The sequence below is a fragment of the Pistacia vera genome, unplaced genomic scaffold (assembly GCF_008641045.1).
Source record: "Pistacia vera cultivar Batoury unplaced genomic scaffold, PisVer_v2 Contig776, whole genome shotgun sequence".
NCBI lineage: Eukaryota > Viridiplantae > Streptophyta > Magnoliopsida > Sapindales > Anacardiaceae > Pistacia > Pistacia vera.
The window spans coordinates 135721-158191 of NW_022196641.1; the positions used below are offsets into that span (position 1 = coordinate 135721).

Below are 22471 nucleotides of genomic sequence, written 5' to 3' on the forward strand. Positions count from 1 at the left end.
TTTAAGATTTTTTTTATATATGAAAAGATGATAACACAAAACAAATTGTGACTTCAAAATAAAACATTGATGAAAACTTACTAAAATCTCATTATAACTTATTTGAACATCGTTAAATTCTTTTTATTATCTTGTATCACCTTAAAAGGAGATGTAGATTTTATTAAATTTTAAGTAAAATTTAAATAATATTAGGGGTAATTGTAAAACTAAATAGAGTTAAAAAAGTAATTTAAAATATAATTTTTTAAATTAATTTGGACCTTAAAAAGTTCAGGGACAGTTTGAAGCTGGTCCCTTTAACCTTATTATTTAAAATTAAACCCAAAGCCGATCACCCGGTACCATAACCGGGTAGGTACTGTAGTGCGCCCCTTTCTTCGAAACTCATTTTCTTCGCGAGACGGATGCGAACTCCCACAAAACAATTCAATTCTCGGANATTAAAAAAAAAAAAAAAGTAAGAACACAAAATCTATTAAATGGTCATATACTTCACAAACCAAATAGACTTATGTTGGGCCTTTTCATCCATTAAGCCCACAACCAAAAAAAGCCCAAAATCAAATAAAGAAAATAAAATTGAATGGTTGAAGAAACAATAAGTTATCAATAGATCACAATGGCAACCTAAACCCCATTGACTGTGTTTGTTTTATTATTTTGATTATTATTTTTTTAAAAGTTGAGTTGGGTTGTTATTATAAGGATAAAATTTGAAAATTAACAAAAACGCGTCCTAAGTTTGTTAATTTAACTAAATACCTTCTATAATAAAACATTGAAAATTAACAAAAATACCTCCACCCATCCATTAAATATTGGCAGTCGGCCATCACTACCGGAGGGTGATCGAGGGGTATTTTTATTAATTTTTAATGTTTTATTGTAGAGAGTGTTTAACTAAATTAACAAACCTAAGAGGTTTAAAAATAGTTGAATAGAATATGATTGAATTTTGATAATAGGGAAATAAATATATATTTTGGGTAGGATAGAGAAACAACACAGCCATTTGGGCCCCTTTGGTTCACTATTTTTACCCTGTCCTATCCAACTACACATTTGTTTCAATATTCAACATTCTCTTCAAAATACAATACTCAAAATATTTAGATTATTTTAATCCCTTGGGTTTGTTAATTTAACTAAACACCCCCAATAATAAAAGTTTATAAATTGATAATAACACCCCCACCAACCCACATTTGCTAAATTTTGACCACCACCGTCAGAAGGTGGCTGGAATTTGCCATAATGGCGTACTATTGGTGTCGATATGACATTTTCTGGCTAGATCTACGGTTGCCAGATCTGGCCAGAGTTTTTTGTCGTTAACGACGACCATATCTTAGCCGTCGTTTGACTGTCAACGACGACCAAAAGATCTAGCCAGATTTGGCCGTCGGTCATAGATCTAGCCTTATCAGTGCACTACCGGTCATATCCAATCAGTAGTGCGCTATTACAGTAGATTTTGGCCACCTTCTTACGGTGGTGGCTAGAATATGGCAAATATAGGTAGGTGGGGATGTTTTTTTTAATTTATAAACTTTTATTGTTGGGGTTATTTAGTAAAATTAACAAATCTCGAGGGTTAAAAATAATCTAAATATTTTTAGAAAATGCTGATTAAAAATGTAAAAAAAACTTTTCATAATACTGCTCAACTCAACTTTTTTCAAAAGACAATTTTAAAAACTCTCAAAATAGTAAACCAAGCCAAATTATTTCTATTGAAGTGGATAAGAAAAAGAAAAAGTAATTAAATAAAAAAGATATTCCATTTGTTTGTTAATAAGAAATGTTGATTATGTGTTAAGGCTCTAAAGTGGTTGGTTGAATTATTTGATTAGTCAAAGATAAGAGAGATTATTATTTTAATTTGAAACTTTTGACTGTTTCTTCAAACTTAATGTCTAAGATTAAAAGTATATTCAAGAGGCAATTTCCCTTTGTACAAATGATGTAAGAAAAGTGACGTCACTTTACCCACAATTATCAATGACAATACAATATAATATTCCTTTTTTTTTTTTTGTTTGCTCTTTTAATAAACCAAACCAGTTTGACTGAATACTTACCCACTTGAGACTTTTGAAACCTAAGAAATAAATAATAATATAATATCATTAACCATACTAATATTATGACCCATTAAATAAGGAAGTGTAACGCTATTAAACTCTATGAAAGAACTTAAATTTATTTTATTTTATTATTTTAAACATATCAAGGTGACTTTTTTTTTTTGACATATTTTAAGAAAAAAGTATTTTTCTTTTAAATTCAGTAACTTGATTGAAATTTGAAAGAAAAAAAAAAATCAATATGGGTCTTATATTGTAGTAAGTAATAAATAATGATTCTATATACGAAGAAATAATATTTTTTTTTAAATGGCGTATTTAGTTTTAAATAGCAACTTACTATTTCAAGTTATTTTCTTACCATAATCCAATAACATCTTGTTAGTCATATTATGAAATCTACCAAATTAGGTACATATAAATTATTCTGAAAAAATATTAAAAGAAACAATGTACAAGTCATTCGTAAATTTATAATAAAATCACATGCATATTTATTATTTGAATGTCGTATTTAATATTCTTATGTTGATTAATTTCGAAATATAAGAAAACCATAATATATGTTTTGTATTAAGAGTTAATGAACAAATATATGCGCGTACATAAATTTTTATTAGCAATACAATCAAAAAGTGGCAAAATAGTTCTATTATATATCTTTTTTATTTAAGAACTCTCTTAGACAAAATACCTATGATATTCATAAAATGGCACCCACTCAAATCAGTGCAACATAATATATATAAATATTAATCAATAACACTAATCATGAATTAAAAAAAAAAATCAAGGCATGCAAAACCTTATATATCAATTTAAAAACGACCAATCATATTAATTATAAAGATAAATAAAGAAAAAAAATCATTTGTAAATAGTTGTATCTTGTGTGATGTATGCTGGAGTATTCTCTTTCATCGTTCTCTTGTTGATCTTTCACTCTTTGTGAATCGCGTACAAAAATAAAGATTTATATTAGTTTTATTACAAGAGTTTGTTAGTTCGAGGGTACGTTTTCGTATGACCTTCTAATGGAACTTATTAGAGGAGAGTTATTATTGTAGAGTTTACTACAAATTTATTATTGCTTGCTTAAATTATTAATAAAATGCTTTATTATATAGTCAAATTTATAAATAAATAAAAAGTATAGGGATATTTTTGAAATTTTAATATTTAAATAAGTTCAAAAGAGTTTATAGAAGCTTAAATTATGAACTTTTCATAATATACGAAGAATAGTTTATTTAAATTTCATAAGTATTTTGAGATATAACCAACAACGTAAAAATATTTAAAAAAGTGTTTATATAAAGTTTTTATGGTTAGTAAATAAGTTAACCAAACATACTCTTGTTTATCATAAGTATTAAAAGAGAGTTAAACAGTAAGAATTTATTCATTTTTTCCCACATGAGATCATTTAGATAACTCATCTTTTCCGTTCAAAAAGTATCAATTCTCCCTATAAGGGGTTTTTATAATTGTTTAGGGGTTTTTTTGTAATAATGGATGTATTTTTAATATTTTTAACTCACAGGGGGAAAATGATATAGGAAGAGAGTGTTGGGAGTGATTTTACTTTAGATTTGCACTTCTCACGATTAACCTATCCACACATAATCTCAGCTACTCACTAGCTACCCAACCAAACCCGCCCCACTAAAAAAAGTAAACGAACGGCGAACTTCACAGAAACTTCGTAACCCGCTCAAATATAAACCAGCCCCACACATACCATTTTTCCTGTAATCCTTTGACTACAAACTCTCTGGTCAAATCTTATTAATCCCCTCTCTTTCTAGGGTTTGTTTTTCGTTTTTCTCTCCCAAACAACTGCCACTTCCCCCCTCTCTCTTTTTTATTTATTATTTTTGGTATTTTCATTCAATTCGCTATTCCTTCGTGGGTTTTTTTTTGTTTATTTCGTGAATTGTTTCGGGATTTGAAGATGAAAGTGAGCGCCGATGATGTCGGCCTCCCGGCTTCAGGTTTCAACCCACCGATGAGGAGCTGGTCGGTGTACTATCTCAAGAGGAAGATCTGTAACCGAAGTCAAGCTTGATATCATCCGTGAGAACTGATGTTTATAAGTGGGATCCTGAAGAACTCCTGGTATTTTTTTTTTTTAAGTTTTTATTTCGTTTTTTATTTTTGTTTCTGGGGTTTGTTTTGTTTTATGGTTGTTGGTTGGATCTTTTGATACGATTGATTATGAAATTTTGATCGTGTGTGTGTTCAAACGCGTTGACTTCGTTTTGGTTGGTGTTGGATCGTTTATTTATCTGGGTTTGTTGCGTTGACTTGTTTGTGGCAAATTAATTTAGGTTTTGTTTTTTTTTTTTATGATTTTGCTATTTAGGTTATGTTTTAGATTTAATCGATTTTGAAGTATTGGGGTTTGAGTTTTGAGGCTGTTTGTTTATTGATGTTTCCTTTTGGGATCTTGATTTATAAGTTATCATATTAAAAAAACTGGTAGATTGTATAGAGTCTTGTTATATGATCCTAATGTTTAGGAATTGGTGCGAGTCGATAACTCGTATTGTCATTTGGTTATTCATTGGTGTTGATTTAATTTGCTATCGTTGATGATGTAGGAGAATCAGTTCAAAAAAGCGCCAGATATGTGGCAGTCGTCTATTGAATATTGATAGACACTGGTTGACTGTGAGTGTTCAATTGAGAGTTTGGCTGTGAATGGTATTTGTTCGGTATGAGTCAATATGTGATTGGTTAAACAATCAGTTTTCTAAAACATAAAATGTTTTTTCAGGGCAATCATTGTTGAAGACGGGGATAGCAGTGTGTCTTCTTCAGTCCAAGGGATAGGAAGTACCCTAATGGAGCAAGGTCAAATAGGGCAACTGACTTGGGTATTGGAAAGCCACCGGAAAGGATCGCATCATAACATGTAATGCTCGTAATGTTGGAGTGAAGAAAACCCTTGTTTCTATAGAGGTGCACCAAACGGCGAGCGTACTGACTGGGTGATGCATGAGTATACCTTGGATGAAGAGGAACTCAAGAGGTGCCAGAATATACAGGTATGCAGCTTTTTTAGTTTCTTTTTGTAAGTAATTTTTTTTTCCTGTGAAAATATGTTTATTAATCTGGTTTTCCCTTCATATTACAGGATTATTATGCACTTTATAAGGTCTTCAAAAAAAGTGGACCTGGTCCTAAAAATGGTGAGCATATGGGGCACCATTTAAAGAGGAGAGTGGGTTGATGATGAAGTAGATGTTACCAAAGCTGTAACCAGATATTCCTGCAAAGCAGTGAATGGAGGAGATCCTGTTGATAGTGGGAGAGCTAATGATCAAGTCCATCTATATTAGATGATTGAGAAGTTATAAGACAGTTCACGACAATCCTGAACCACAAATCAATATGGATATGAATTACCGGAGGTTGGTTATCTATTGAATCACACATTTTGTGCATTTTGTTGTATCAGCTTCTTTCTGTCATTAGCTCTTTGTCAATGTAACTAGTCTATGTTTTTTGTTTTTTTTTTTTTTAATGAAATTGATTGTATATATGCGCATAATGTATATATGTTATAATTTGATGTCATACAGGTTTTGGGTGAAGAAGAGGCGCAAAGTACTTTGCTAAACTCATCAGTAGGGAAGTTATCTGTCCTCAGCAGGATAGAGTGTGTGATGAGCCGGCAAGCTTTGATTTCACCCGGTCAGCTTCATCTAATGCAACTGTATGAGGCATCTGAGGTCACATCTGCTCCTCCCCATAATTCTGAGCAGGTATTAGAGCTATGCGAGGAGGTTTCTGGAAATGGATGATCTGATTGGTCCTGAACTCTGTTTCTGCTGTCGAGAAACCGGTGGAGAACTTGCAGTGATGATGTCGATGGATTGAGTGAGCTTGAACTGTACCATGATGCAGCCATGTTTCTTAATGACATGGGGCCTGTTCATCAGGAATGGATGTGCTGGTGGAAGTGTGCTAACCAGGTGGATCGTCAGTTCCAACTAATTCTCTGGTAGATAAGCGGTCAGCAGCTGCAACAAAATTTGCAATAACCAGGGATTACCAATTCCAGTCCATTCACTGGTAAACCTTGGAGCATCAAGTGCAACATATTCATGGTAACCAGGTGGATTACCAGTTGCAGTTGGTTCATTGGCACAGATCACACCAGCACTCAACCATGGATGCAGCAGCTACATAGTAATATTTTACTCCAGCAGAATCAAACAGGGGATTCTGCACCCGCAACTTCAGGTAATAAAAGCAATGTGGATGTTGGTGATGATATATTTGTTCATCTACCAACGAGTGTACTTTACTGAGTTGTGTTCTTGTTTTGGACAAGTTGCTGTCTCCTTAGCCCATCCACGAGAGCCTTGATCAGAGGATGGTTTGGTGACATGCCAATAGTCCACATGGCAAAAGCCTTGTAAATGGAACTTGAGCCAGCATCAAGAGCTCTTCTGATTCAAGTATTTCTCATATATTACGAACATTAGTGATTGTAGTATAGGTTTTTGCTAATTCTGCAGTTCCCGACTTTTTAGGTACTGCACAAGAATTTACCAAACTAGGTGAGCAAATCAAACTCAAAATGGCCAAGAGGGGGGTGGAGGTGCATAGGTTGGTTTTCTTCCTCTTTGGGGGCTTTGTGGAGTCAGTACCTACCACTCCCGCTTCGGCGTCAGAGACTCCTTTGGTAAACCGGGCGTTTGAGCGAATGTCGCTTTAGCAGAGTAAGATTAAATGCTAGAAACACCAATGTTGCAGGAGTGAAGCACTGTAACAAGAAGGCAAGCAGGTAGTAGTAGAGGATTCTTAATTTTATCCATTCTCGGTGTATTGTGTGCTATCTTATGGATGTTAATGGGAGTGTGAGATCCTGGGGAGATGCATATCTCTCCTTAATATTATGTAAATTGGGAAGAAAAAAAAGGAAAAAAAAGCATTTTTTTCTGCTAATGTTGTTAGGGCAGGTTGCTGGATAGTGGATTCATTCATGTGAATTCTTGAATGCGAAGGATGAAGTTTGTCTATCTAGAAAATATAGGGAGGCTGACAAATGTATAATTTAAAATGTGTAATATATCATATTTGCGGTTAATCTATAATTCTATATCTACTTTGATGAATATTCACCTTTGGCATTAATAATTTCATGCAATTTAATAATGATGTAAATGGATGAATTTCATTATGGGGTCATTGTATTAAAACCCGGCCCGGAGAAAACCGTTTTGTGTTCGGGTATGGGTCAACTGGTTTTGGATTGCACTTATGACCACAATGTACAATAAAATATGACAATCAATGATAAGCAATAATTTTATTTTAAAAAATTACATATAATCTCTTAAATTTAATATATTATAAAAATTTCTCTAAAGATTAACTAGTCCTTAATATTTATTTATTTAAAAATACCCCAAAAAATAACAATAATCCCTAACCTTTGATATATCTTAAAACACCTTTATAAAATTATAAATAACCTTTATAATTTTAAATATTACAAAATCCCTTAGACCTGACTGAATTGGAGAAGTGTCTGGGTCTCTCGACGGTCTGGTTTTTAAAACAGAGTGTTTTGATGAAGTCAAAAAAATATAAGAGATTCAATAAAGGGAACAAATTATGAAAGATTTTAAGGTTTGAGATTTTGCATAATAATCATCATTAAGTGATTTAGGTAAATGAGCAAAGGGATTAACAGAGTTCTGAATTAAATCTTAGGCACTAATGGGGTGGTTATTAAGGGATTATTGAATTTCACTTCAAGGTTTGGGATTAATTGAGATGCTGTAAATGATCGGTATTTTCAAACCCAATCACCAAAAAAAAAAAAAAAAAAAAAGATTTCTACATTGTTAAAACAAATTTCCTTTGATTAGGCAATATATAGATCAAACGAATGAAATATAAGCATGAGTTAAAGAAAAACATTTTCTCTTCTCTTAATGAATCAATTTTCGGTATTTGATTTTTATATTTAAGATTTTTTTTTATATAGAAAAGATGATAACACAAACAATTGTGACTTCAAAATAAAAATTGAGAAAACTTACTAAAATCATTAATACTATTTGCATCGTTAATTCTTTTTATTATCTTGTATCACCTTAAAAGAGATGTAGATTTTATTAAATTTTAAGTAAAATTAAATAATATTGGGTAATTGTAAAACTAAATAGAGTTAAAAAAGAATTTAAAATATAATTTTTTAAAAATTTGGACCTTAAAAAGTTCAGGGACAATTAAGTGCTCCTTTAATATATTTAAAATTAAACCCAAAGCCGATCACCGGTACCATAACCGGGTAGGTACTGTAGTGAGCCCCTTTCTTCGAAACTCATTTTCTTCGCGAGACGGATGCGAACTCCCACAAAACAATTCAATTCTCGGAATAAATTATCGAATCAAAATAAAAATCGATAAGGGTTTCCGATAGTCATTTGATTCCGCCGGAACCGGAAGCGGCACGATACGAACCGAAACAAAACCCGGATTCTTCCATTCCATTTTTTTTTTTTTTTTATTGGTGATAAAGGGCGAGAGAACCTATCTTCTTCTTTTGAATATTTTCTCTATTCTAAACTGACTCTCCAAACCGAAGAATCTCGCGATATTTCGTCTTCCGAAAGAGAATTATAATTCAACAATTTATACGCAGAATTTAATTTTTGTTCATTCAAACTTATACAACGACATCCTATTAGCGATGTGCGGGAGGAAGAAGATGAAGCAACGGAGCTTCAGCTTCAACTTCTTCGTCTCTTGTTAACTTCATGGCCTCTTCTCAGCATCGTTGCGTCTTTGGTAGTTTCACTCTACCACACCATTAATTGCGAATTATTTGAATTTGAATTCGATTTTGAAAGCAATCGAAGTCTTTTTATAATTTTTTGTTTTTGATTTGTGGTGACAGTTGGAAACATACCTTATGATGCAACTGAGGAGCAGCTTATAGAAATCTGCAGAGAGGTTGGTCCTGTTGTGTCGTTCAGGTCAGTTACAAAAGGAAGTTTGTTTCAATAAAGAACCCTAGAATTATAACTCTTTTATGTAATTTCGAGTTCACAATTTAGTTTATTGATGAGAAATCTTTGAGGAATTTTGAGTTTCAATCTTTGTAGAGTTGATATTTATCTATGTACAATTTTCGAATAATTGTTGTTTGATTATTCTGTTTTGTATAGTTGTATCTCAATTTTGGTCATTTTATTTTATATTTCAGATTAGTTCTTGATAGAGAAACGGGAAAACCAAAAGGCTATGGGTTCTGTGAGTATAAGGATGAAGAGACGGCTTTAAGTGCTCGTCGTAATCTTCATGGTTATGAGATTAATGGAAGGCAATTACGTGTTGATTTTGCTGAAAATGATAAAGGGGCCGACAGAAATCGAGAGCAGGTGATAGTCGTATGTCTAGGCTACTAGTTCTTTTTTCTTTATCTTCAAAATTTTAACCAATTCGTGTAGTTGACATTGTCTGAGTTTTTATGTTTCTGCTGGTACTAGACTCAATCTTTGTTTGTGGACTAGGAGATAGTAGATAGTGCATATATCAGTTGCTATAACTGGAAGTAGTTGTTGCAGTTGTTAATTTTTTCCATTTTGACAACCTTCTTAGAAATATTAAGACGTATGTTTCAACTCCAGAATATTTCACTTTAAGTGTTTTTAATGATATTTTGTTTTAATGTATGAGATACTTCTGCGAAGTTTGGCAATATATAGGTATAGGCACTTAAACACTATTGTTTTTTATTTAATAATTTTGCAATGCTATTCAACATTGGAGCGCGTTTTTGTTGCTCTGTGAACTGGTATATTAGAAAATGATCACAAACATAAGTTATATTAAGCCTTTCTGTTAGGATCCACATTGGAAGGGAAAGGGGTGGGCATGTGGGTTATAATGGCTTGGGCACCCTCTCTTGGCAAGCCGGTTTTCCTAGGAGAGTTCTACCCAAGCCTATGAAAGACCCATGACCCAATCTAATTGTTGAGTTCTTGGAGTGAGTTCCTATCAATTCGTATCAGAGCATGATCTTGCGCCTATGTGGCAGCGCACTCGTGGCAGGTTGACTTTGGGCTCGGGCTGCTACCTCGAGAAAGAGCATAGAGGCCCAAGGGAAAGAGGATCTGCTTAGTCACTCAAGGGGTAAAGAGGCTAATGTGAACGTCGCTTGCGGAAGCATGGTGGAATGTTAGAATCCCACATTGGAAGGGAAAAGGGTGGGTATGTGGGTTATAAGAGTTTGGGCTCCCTCCCTTCGCAAGCCAGTTTTCCTAGGAGAGTTCTACTCAAGCCCATGAAAGACTCATGACCCAACCCAATTGTTGAGGTATTGGGGTGGGTTCCTATCACTCTCCTCTAGGAAACGAATTTCCTTGTCATCATGTACTTAGACACTAATTATCTCATTCTGTTCTGAAGGCTAGGCCTAATCTTATGCATAGAGGTATTATACTACATTTATAATATGGTCCATCAGTCACAATGACCCTGAGATAGTTATAAAGATGTACTCGTTAGCATTTTGAACTGTTTGCAACATATCTGTATTGACCTAAGTGTTAGTTTCAACTAGTGATGTACTGTAGAAATCAAGTGATGGAGAATGATTGGCATTGGATCCTAAATTCATGAGTAGATATAGAAGTATTTACCTCGTGTATATGGTATATTTTATGTTTACCGAGATCAAGGTTATTGCAGTTTCTCAAACACTAAATTTTGACTTGTGTCAAATGGGCCAAGTTCTGGCAGCTGAATTTGTTGGCTATACTAAGCTTGGGAGTTGGGTCTTTCAATTTTGGCCAATAATTTGTACTTTTGTTGGTAATAATTGTTTGTCTTCTCTTGCAGGGTCGGGGTGGACCTGGACTGGCTGTGAATGTTGGTTAGTTTCTCTTATTCAAAATAACTTTTTATACACTTGATTTATCTTCTTATGTGAATAGAACCTAAATTTTCTTGTTTTTCATTTTTCTTATTTTAATTTTTGTGGATACATTACAGAACCTCAGAAACAAATAGGGGGCCCTGCGATCCATGGGGATTCTGTTCCTCATCAGCCAATTGGTCTCCACTTAGCTATAACTGCGGCAACAGTTATGACAGGAGCACTAGGTGGTGCTCAGGTTGGTATACAGTCAAATCAAAATGGCGTGCAGAGTCAGTTGGCATCAGCTAATGATCCCTTAACTCTTCATCTGGCTAAAATGTCGAGGAGTCAGCTGAATGACATTATGTCTGAGCTGAAGGTATGCATTTAGCTAAGTTTATATATTCTTACTGGATTACTTTTGTTGTTGGTATTTAAATACATTGTCTGATGGCAGTTAATGGCCTCTCAAAACAAGGAACTATCTCGTCAGCTATTGCTCGCGAAACCTCAGTTGCTGAAAGCTCTTTTCCAGGTGCTTATAAATGCCATCCCTATATTTTCTTGATTTTTACCATTCTTCCTTGATAAGCTGGACTGCTGGAGCTGTTAGACCAACTATAGGTGAAAATGAAATGGAATTATGGCTATAAATGGTGCCTGGTTGACTGAAATAAATGGCTTGAATAGAGAAGCAGTTTGAGACTAAAAGGTGACCTTTTTTCCTGGTGAACCTCGATGATTGAGGGAACACTTACTTAAAGGGGAAAGGTAAAAGGTATGCCTAGTAACACAGGTTGGGGGTGATAGGTAACAGACTTACCCTTAAAAAGATTTAATTGCATCACTTAAACGAACATACTTTGAACACATATTGAGAAAATATGGTTACACTTGAATTATATGTTGAAAAAATATACTACTGGGGCCTAACACACCGATGAAACCTTAGATTTTGCTAATTTTCCTTAATAGTGGCTTTTAGATTAATTGAAGATAATTAGATTCTGTTTGCACATCAAGCTTTGATTTTTTTGAAAGTTGATGATTGTGTCTTATTGTTCTTTTCGGGCCAGTCCACCTCTCAGATCCTATGATTTTTTGTTTCTCAAATCCAATGGGTGATGAAATATAACCAGTTTTACTTGTGATTGGATTGTGTTTTGGTATGTTCTTTATTGTTTTTTCAATATTGCTGTGGCATAATTTACAAACAACTTGATCTTAGAAATTTGTCTAACTCTGGTTGCAGGCACAAATAATGCTAGGAATGGTGTCTTCTCAAGTGGTTTGTTTCATCATCTAAAAGATAGTCTTATTACTTGTTTAGAACTTTGTGATTATGTCATGTTAAGACTACTAGTTTCTTTTGCATTGTGCAGTTGATGCCAAATCTTCGACAAGGTCACCCTGTGCAGCCTTCATTACAAGACGGTCAGCAGCAAGCTGTTCGGCTCCCTGGGCTGCCCCCACTTGCACAGAAGGTGCAGTTGATGCCCAAAGTGCAAGACGGTCAAGTGTCGGCTATGTCTCAGCATTCTTTGCTTAATAACCAGTTTTCTGCACCCCTACAGACTACTACTATGCATCTTCAAACTCAGCTTTCACAACATGCCAAGAACCAATCTCTACAGCAAACTGCATTGCCTGGGCAGCCTGGTGTTCCAACACTCTCTTCAATGCACCCGTCAGTTAGACCTGAAATTCAGGTGGCAAATTCCTCTTCCTTGAGCCAGCAACTACAACCTTATTCGCTGGAAAACCCAGTACAGGTTACAGCTGCCAGTTTAGGGAATAAACATTGGCTAAATATTCCAAATTCAGCCATACGGCCCCCTCTTGTGCCTCGCCTCCCATCATTGGATGCTGGCTTCCAGGTGACTAAGTTTCCTAGTACTTCTTACTATTCACTATAGAAAATATGGTCAATGTGTGTCTTAAAAGGGAGTTGCTATTTATATTTGGGGTCACAATGCAGAATATATGTTCTTCTACCTCGGCTTTTATTTGCAAATAAGGTTCCTAATTGTTTCCCCTCCTCTGATGTGTAGACCTTATCAGAAATAAGGAATAGAGGGGATGGTAGATTAAAGTGAGCAAGTGCATAGGCCAATGGAATTACTACAAATGGTTAAGTTAAACTGAATCGTAATGCTTTTTGTTATTGCTTCTAACATTTGTAAAAATATGCTTACAGCTCTCTCTCTCCCCTTCTCTCTATCTTTTAACGTCTTAGTGAGGTAATAGCTTTCCATGGAGCAAATATACATACTCTCATATGTGAATTGCAACCGCTTGGCCATTCTTTTACTCTTCTAATGGCCAATTATCTTGTTGGACTTAAGTAGAAAAACAATTTGTTTCGCAGCTACTCCACTGTTTCTTGATAGCGTTAAAATGCATGTGTTATGAAATCTAACTTCCTTGTTTTAACAGCCTGGCCCCTCAACATCATCAGGCATTGTACAGACAGTTAGCAAAGATGCTGATAGGTCTGGTAGACTTACCGATGATGCAACCTGGGTGCGCGGTAATAATGCATATTTGAGCATGCCTGTGGGTGTAGCCGAGAGAACAAGCAGGCTTAATGATTCTTCAGAAATGATACATCGCCCTTCAAAATTGCTGAAAGTGGATGATCGAAGCAGTACTGCTTTGTCAATGGGGGCTTTGAATGCATCCAAAACCACTGGCTCTGGGCCATCCCAAGCATCTGGAGCTGGTTTAGCGCCTGTAAATCCAATTCCTGAAGTAGAAGAGGTGAAAAGTTCTGAGAATCAAATTTCTCAGGTAACATGTCTCGATGATAATATTAATAAGTCGCAACCATCTACTTGTCAGTTTCTTGTTGATGAATTATCTACTTTAGTTATTTCTGCTAGCAAACATGTATATATTGTTGTTTTGATTGTGACTTCTATTCGTTGATGAATATTGACTTCTTTGGAAATTGGTGGGCAACTTGTTTTAGAGAGAAAATTGTTTATAGTGTTATTTGATCACATAAATAAGTTAGATTATATGTTGAGATATCTAGCTAGATTATAAGATCAAGATAGGTAGAAAATCTGTTGATAATTTTTTTCTTCTTTAAACCATGAACAATGATTATGTTGCTAACTCTTTGCCATTGGATGATTATATCCATTGTGTTTTCAATTTGTTTTTGCAATTAAGCCATTGATATAGCAGATATTATACATATAGCATGTAGTATAATACTTTCTATTTCTCTCTCTTCTGATCTCATGTTGGACCGAAAAATGTTTCTGTGGACCTTATGGCCTCTCAACATCGTTTGTCTTTCTCAGTCGCAGCTTCCACCGGATGTAGAGTCTGCCTTACTGCAGCAAGTAATGAGTTTAACACCAGAGCAATTGAACTCATTGCCACTTGAACAGCGTCAACAAGTCATTCAGCTCCAACAGGCACTCCTGCAAAATCAGATGCAGCCATCTTAGCAGCGCCATTGTCAAGTGGATTGTAATATACCTCCAGCTCAAGTATTGACGTAACTGCAGGCTACTTTTTTAGTTTTCCTCAAAAGAAAAGCGCTTGCTATAGATTCGACAGAATACGAATGCTTGTACAATGATCGATCTTAAAATTATCATCATCTGCATTTGAGATGCAGGAGCATTATACCATTCATGTAACGTTTATAAGATTTGTCATTAGAATGAGAGAAAATTTTGTGTAACATTCCTACTTCCTGGACATTTTGAATTTTTCTTTGGCCTTGGATTAGCCTAGTGACTGTCTCGTTTGACATTTTTGTTCTTTAAGTATAGCTAATAAAGCAAGACTTAAGTTTTTTACCATATCATAAGCTTTTGGTTTATGTACGTGAACGCTTCTTGTTCTTTTATTTTATTATCTTACTTATAGTCTTAGATCGCATTTTGAAATCAATATATCAAAGATTGTATAGAGTAGATCCGTAAGTAGCATGATATTATTGGATGAACGAGTGGATGATGTAAGGTGTTCGTATAGTCATATCTATTATATATATATATATATTTTTTTTTTTTTAACTGTAATGTTTGATCTAAAAGTCTCTGGTGAGGTGGGAGTACATCCATTTCCTCAACCATATCCTTCTCACTTGTGTTTATTTTTAAAATTTAACAGTTGTGCTGGTTTTTAGGTGAAAAAATGAGTAAACAGACTTTTTTTCCACCCAAGGTTTGCCTTAATGACACTTGCCCATCCAAATTCTAAATATCATTTTTTCATCAAAAGTTTATATTTTGTAATGTCCAAAGCCAATTTAGGTGGTGAAAATTATCTCTGTCATCACCATTTGAATTTCCGATCTCTTCTTTATAAAATCTCTCTCACTCTAATACCTGATTTTTCGTCAATTGTTGGCCACCATAAAGTTAGGGTTATTTGTTCTTAGCTGATTTTCAACTTATTCCAGCAACAAATATTCAATCGGTCACCACCATTCGATCCATCGGTCTCTACTCTACAAACCTCCTTCTACTAACTCTTGGTAATTCACCAAATACCATTTGAGAAAGTGAAGTGTATTTTGGGTATTAACAAAATATAAACTTTGAGTGAGAAAATGATATTTTGAAACTTTTTGAGTGAAAAAGTATCATTAAGGGAAACTTGGGTGCGAAAAAGTCGTTTACTCGGAAAAAAGTATTATTAGATAGATGTACAAATAATGTGATGTATCTCTCGTTATTCATAAATCGGGTTTAGGCCAACAGAGCCAGGTTTTGGTCTAACCCAACATGGCAAACCCTCATATATGGATATGTAAAATGGGCCAGGAAGGTGAGTTCGTCTTTGGAGACCATTTTCTGGAATGGGTTCAAGCCATAAATTTCTTTACCTACATATCAAACGTGCAAACCTTGAAAAACTACGGTTTCGTTTGGTTCAAAATTTGGGGTTTTGAGAAAAGTTTTTTGAAAAAAGTTAAAAAAAAGTTGAATTGGGCGGGTATTACGAGGTAGGATGTATAAACTAATAAAATGCCCCCTATGTTTGTTTTTTTACAAAATACCCCCTATAATAAAACATTAAAAGTTAACAAAAATACCCCTAACCCACCCTCAAATACCCCCAGCTGGCCACCACCACCGGAGGTGGCCGGAGTCGTTTTATCGGCGCATGACCGGTTGGATCTTGCCAGTCATGCGCCGCTATGGCCTTTTCCGACCAGATCCACAGTGGATCTGGCCGGCAAAGGCCAGATCTACGGCCAAATCTGGCCGTCAACGGCCAAATCTGGCCGTATTTGCTCTCAACGACGGCCAACAAACGGTTGTCGTTGATGGTCAACGACGATTGTTTGTTGGCCGTCGTGACCAACTGTTACGGCCAAAGATCTGACTTTTTCCGGCTAGATCCACCATGGATCTGGCCAGAAAAGGCTAGATCAGCGCACTACCAGCCAGATTCAGCCGATAGTGCGCCATCCTACCAGATTTCGGCCATTTTCCGACGGTGGTGGCTGGAATCTGGTAAATGTGGATTGTTGGGGTGTTTTTGTAATTTTTTTAAAAATATTTAGGGGTATTTAATTAAATTAACAAATTTAGAGGGTTTCAAAAAAATTGAATAATATTGAAAGTAGTATTCCCAAAAATGAGAGTTTTTGGGTATTTTACTGTTTAACTTTTTTGGAAATACTAAGAGTAATATTCTCAATTTTGAACCAAACGAAGCTTACATGAACAAACGTATTGTTTTGATTTTATTTTAAGAGAATATTTTTCATGAAACAATTGACTAGTGTAGGCCGCACACAAAGTGACACTGATCTATATGCATTAGATATATGTTCGTGCAATCATGTGTGATTTTTGTAAATCATACGTACTGACTTAGTTTACTCACTTTAAAAGATTTATACCTATTTATCATACTAAAGACTTTCAAATGTTATCTTCAAACTTCTTTACTCAACTTATATTAATTTCCTTTTTTTTTTTTTTCTTTTTGTTTAGTTTTATATAGCCATCATTATGTAATGTAATGACTTCTTTCTAATAGTATATTGTATAACATATACTATAAAAACATACATAATTAAATCATGTATCTCCATGTTGGATGTTACATGTGACTTTTATAATTGTAAGATATTATACAAATAATACTATTTATATTGTTGAAAGTATATCCATTAATTCAATTTTATAAATTTAGTATAATTTCTTATAAGTAAAAAAAAAAAAAAAAATGCATAGAAAAATACCAAAAAGAGATAATAAATGTAATATATGGACACATGGTGTTTTATAATAATTGAAAAATGTTATAATTTTGGTGGTGTAATTACAATAAAATAAACTAAGAAGGACTGACACGTAAATGAACAGAATAAAGAGAATAAGAAGGACCAAAATGAGAAACTTTTATTAACTCTTCCTCACAATTTATAGCCATCCACCGCCCACCAAACCTATGATTCATTGCCTTTACAACATAAGCAGCTTATGTGACATTGACCTTTTGTTTGCATCAAAATGTTGCCAGCCTAACAATTAACCATTTGCTATATTGGGAATTTATTGATAGTCCTTCGCTCTGTATCCTGACATAGTTTTATTTAATACTTTTTTTTTTTGTGACCAGGAGTGTTCGGGCCAGTTTATACGCACCTCAACTAATCTTTCGAAGCTCTGAAATTGACAACCAAGTAAATTCTCTCAGTAACCAGCCCTATTAACAACCTAAGTTGATCAAACTTATGATCTTTTGAGTAATACACCTAAGAGTTCTAATTGACTGCTAAACTACACAATGGTGGTTAATACTTTTTTTTTTTTTTATCTTTGATACTTTGAATACAATTCTTTTTATTTCTTAAAAGCAATTTGGACATTACGAAGTAAAACTTATTGAAAATGGAGGACTAATAGGTTAAATTTCCACATAGATTTTGCAGGAAGTAGAGTCTCTATCAGGTGGTAGCTTAAAGGTGTAACCAAAGGCCATTCTTTTGTGTCTTGTATTTTGCAATGCAAACAAATTTCTTTCTGTTTCTACCAAAATTGGGAACATGTTTTACATGATGGATACAAGATTTTAAGATAACGTTTGAATACGTGAAATCATTTTATAGATCACATGTATCTAGGGCTGCAAACGAACCGAACAGTTCGCAAACAACTCGTTGTTCGTTCGATTACTGTTCGATAATGTTTGCGAACATTTATTTGCAAACAGTTCGATATTCGTTCGATAATATGTTCGATCGAGTTCGAACATGGGTTGTTCGTTCGATTATGTTTGCGAACATTATACGTTCGACTGATCCATCCATTCGCGAACAATCGTTCGATTGTTCGTTTGTTTATGTTCGAAAAACATGTTGTGCATTATTATTATTAATTTTTTTTTTCATTTTTATATTATGTTTGATTTAGTTTGGATGAATTTTTTAAATGCTAATCAATAATAAAATATTATGATACTTTTGTTTTTCTTATATATATAATATGTTTAGATTTTTTTTGTTTTTCCAAATGTCATCAATAATTAAATATATAAGTATATAGCATTGTAATTAAAAAGTAATAAATTATTATGATACATAGCATGACAAATTTAATAATATAATAGATTGTATAATCAAGTGATATATAATATAGTAAATCCAATAACATAATAGCTCCATATTTTTCCAAATGTAATCAATAATTAAATATTATAAAATAGCATTTCAATTAATAAATAATAAATATAGTATTGTGAGATCATATATTATAATAGACCCTCATTTCACTATGAATTTATGAGTATTGATACAAAATATATATGTAAACATTTAAAACATTTATAATAATTTATATAATGATAATAAATATATGATAACCTATAATTTTGGTAATTTCATAACAAATTAATATATATGTTTTGAATTTTCAATTTTTTTTTCTTTCTAGGTTCACACTATATACTATATAGTGGCATGTTCACTCCTTGGAATCCTTTTGGTTGTGTTGTAATGTTTATACAAAATGCAAATTCCTTTTATTTGTGTCATGTTTGATATGGAACTAAATTTGTTTTGAACGATTTATTGTTCTGTTTAATTTATTTTGAAGTTTTATTATTTATGATGGTTAGTTATTTTAATTTACTGAGTTTTTATTGATTTTTTTAAAATATAAATATATATAGAGAGTTGGTTTATTTTCAAATGTTGAATTAAATGGGTATGAATTATAAATTGTTGTATATTTGTTTTTTAAAGCATGAATTGGAAAGTTGGTGTATATTTTTTATTCGAACGAGTTATTCGAACATGTATTTACAAGTTATCGAACGAGTTATTCGAACGGGCATTTACAAATTATCGAACGAGTTATTCGAATAGGTAGTTACGAGTTAGTCGAACGAACACGAATGAGTTACGAACGAACACAAACGAGCTTTTTGTTAATCGAACGAACACAAACACACATCCTGTGTTTGTTCGAACACGAACACAAACACAAACACGAACAATCGAACAATCGAACAATCAAACATGCTTATCGAACGATTTTCGAACGGGCCTGTTCGTTCATGTTCGGTTCGATTGCAGGCCTACATGTATCTAAAGACTATACATGAACCGTACGAGATTTTAAGATATGTGTAGTGTAACGACACGTAAAATAACACTTATTCAAAATAATAAAATTGAATATTTTAAAAATGTCGGTATCATTTTTGTGATGCGGATAGCCGAATACTAAAAATGTACCTTAAAGTACGGACTCGACTAATGCAAACAAATTACGATCTTTGATTTTTTTTTTTTTTCTCTTTCAAGTAAAAATGAAAACATGTTTCATAGGACTTAATTCATATTTCGTACAATATTTTAAAATAAATCAAATATTTCCTTACCATTAACTCATTTATGCTATGGTAATGTACCTTTGGTGGGGGGTAGCACCACCTGCATATTATAAACCACACAAATTTTAAATCACACACAATAAAAGATTGGATCTATATAGTATAACTAAGGGTGCATACGAGCTGAGCCGAGTCGAGTAGTGGCTAGCTCGAGCTCGACTCGGATGTATTGGAAGGAGGATTGAGCTCGATGAGCTCGAGCTTGGCTCGTTTAAGAAAATGAATGGCTCGAGCTCGGCTCGACTCGGTTCGGTTATTTGTTACATGAGCCGAGCCGAGCCAATATTAAAAAAAAAAATTCAGCATGCAGTATCCCTTCTGCCTTCTGATCAGATTGAATTGAATTCACAAAAATCGCATGATTCAAAGCTAAAAAGCAAAAAAAATTCAACTTCAATTGAATCAACTTCACCTAAATCCTAGAATTCAAACATGGGAAAATGAAACCTTCATCCAAAAATCAACATTCAAAGTAAAAAATAAGCTCTAAATTAACAAACGTTCATCCAAATAACATCCAAAACAAAACACAAACTGTAAATTTAACAATCCTTAATCCAAAAACAACATTCAAAGCAAAACACAAAATAAAAGTAAACATTAAGCATATGGAATCCAGTCCACGGGAAACACAAAGCATCCCATTTTCTTCTGCCGAATCATATCAACAACAAGACCAGCAACTTCTCTTCTCTTGCATCCACCTTGATAAAGTGGGCTTGGGTAGAACTCACTCCCAAAAGCTAGCTCAAGGGAGGAGGGAGTCCAATCACTTATATACACCATAACAGTCCACTATTAGGGCGATGTGGGACAAATTCAACTTCTAACTCACTTGACCCATGAAGCTTCTCTTCTATTGCATCAACAACAAAACCAGCAGCCAAAGATATTGCAGTTCCATTTGGCTACTAAATAGAAAAAAAAAAAAAAAATTGCATCATAGAATGTGATTTATAAAGAGGTTCTTATGTCATAATAAAAGTTCATCCAAAGTGAATACAACTTTTGACTTTCCCTAGTTTGGCAGTAGCAAACCAAGCAATGGGAAGATATAATGGACCCATATTGAAACTTTAATGCTGGTTGAGATTCTTTTAAGTTTACATCACTTTAAACAGCAAACTTATTTTCACAAAAAAAATCTCGGTATTCCTTGAAGACTAGAGAAATTTGGTGTAAAAATAAAGTACAACCACTTCATTCAATCATCTATAGAAGCTTCATAAGAGCTGACATTTACAATAAAAAGAATAATAACTAATTGCAGCAAAACTAATCAAAATGATCTCTACTGCAGCAGTTTTCTTTCTTTCTTTTTTCTTTTCAACCCGTCTCTTCACTCACCAGACTCTAACAATTGCATGCAACCAATATTAACTAGAACTTAAAATATGATGATGAGACAACAGCCAAATGTAAACAATTTAAACAAGACAACTAGATAGGGCCCAGGGGCAGGCAAATATGTAAATCAATTAGACAAAAACCAAATAATTTGAGAAGTATAACATTTACTATCACTAACCTGTCACGATTCCACCAATACTTCATAGGATTGGAAGCTAAAACTGCTCATTTGTCTTCTCTTTCTAAACAACAAAGAAGAAAACCAATTGTTTTAGTTTGAAGAATGTTAATAAACGACCATATAATGCCATAATTTTAATAAATTGGACTATGGAAGTATGAAACTTACTTTGTAACTTTTCTTGACTCTATAGAGATTGCGACACCAATTACCACCACAGAGTAGCACTTGCACAATATCGGGAGACAACGATAATCGATAAGTATCAATAACTCAACTCCCAACATTGAAAGTTGCCTTCAAAGCGACCTTGGTGATTGGAATGACAAGTATTTCACGAGCCATCGTAGAAAAAATACGATAGTTCATTTGATTAAGCTTCCACTAGTCTAACACATCAAATGAGGTATCATCCTCATCCCATAACGAACACTTCTCTTCTAGATAACAATCTAACTCTGATTTCTCATGTTGCACTGTTTGAGTTGTCCTAACAAACTTACAGAGTTGTGAACTAGTACGTTTAGGGCGTTGTACATGCACCCATTGATCCTTACTGATATGTACAGGTGGTTCACTAGTGGAAGATTGACTTTCCACCGCAAATTCCTCATAAATCTCATAAAAGGCAGCTCGCACTTCATCAATTTTTTCTTGTGCTTCTTCATTAGGAAACAATTGTGGGTAGGTAAATTGCAACAACCTCATTTTCCACCCCAGACCCAATACAGCTGCAATTGCCATTAAGAAATTGCATTCCTCCCAATACTTGTCAAACTTTCCTTTCATCTTTCCCACCATTGATTGAATGAAATCGTCATCATTAGAACACTTTTCATCTAACAACTCTTTTATGTTACAAATTTCTTGCAAAAATAAGTTAGAAGTGGGGTACTCACTCCCTAAGATGACATTAGTTATAGAGTTGAAGGCTTCCAAAATCTCACACACTTTCTCAAATTTTTCCCAATCTTCATCTATTGGGGCATAAGTATAGTTATTATCCAATTGAACTAACATTGGAAACACGTCTCTGTACTGAATTGCAAGTGCCAACATCTCATAAATAGAATTCCACCTCGT

The 22471-nt window shown here is 33.9% G+C and overlaps 1 protein-coding gene and 1 pseudogene across 1 annotated transcript; both read left to right on the plus strand.

The window, feature by feature from the left end:
• The first annotated feature begins 4067 nt into the window (after window positions 1–4067).
• Window positions 4068–6965, plus strand: LOC116116458 (annotated as a pseudogene).
• A 1447-nt stretch (window positions 6966–8412) lies between these two features.
• Window positions 8413–14798, plus strand: LOC116116461 (cleavage stimulating factor 64). Its single transcript, XM_031402526.1, has 10 exons — window positions 8413–8903; window positions 9013–9091; window positions 9322–9496; window positions 10959–10992; window positions 11112–11356; window positions 11435–11512; window positions 12230–12265; window positions 12360–12854; window positions 13414–13767; window positions 14289–14798. The coding sequence occupies exons 1-10, from the start codon at window positions 8873–8875 to the stop codon at window positions 14436–14438; spliced, it is 1677 nt and encodes a 558-aa protein (XP_031258386.1). The 5' UTR covers window positions 8413–8872; the 3' UTR covers window positions 14439–14798.
• The last annotated feature ends 7673 nt before the right edge of the window (window positions 14799–22471 follow it).

Bases quoted from the DNA above. Each gene is read 5' to 3' on its own strand.
- LOC116116461 (XM_031402526.1), top strand. From the start codon at position 8,873: ATGGCCTCTTCTCAGCATCGTTGCGTCTTTG. The intron at 8,904-9,012 runs GTAGTTTCACTC...TTGTGGTGACAG, and splicing joins TCAGCATCGTTGCGTCTTTG to TTGGAAACATACCTTATGAT. The intron at 9,497-10,958 runs GTGATAGTCGTA...CTTCTCTTGCAG, and splicing joins CCGACAGAAATCGAGAGCAG to GGTCGGGGTGGACCTGGACT.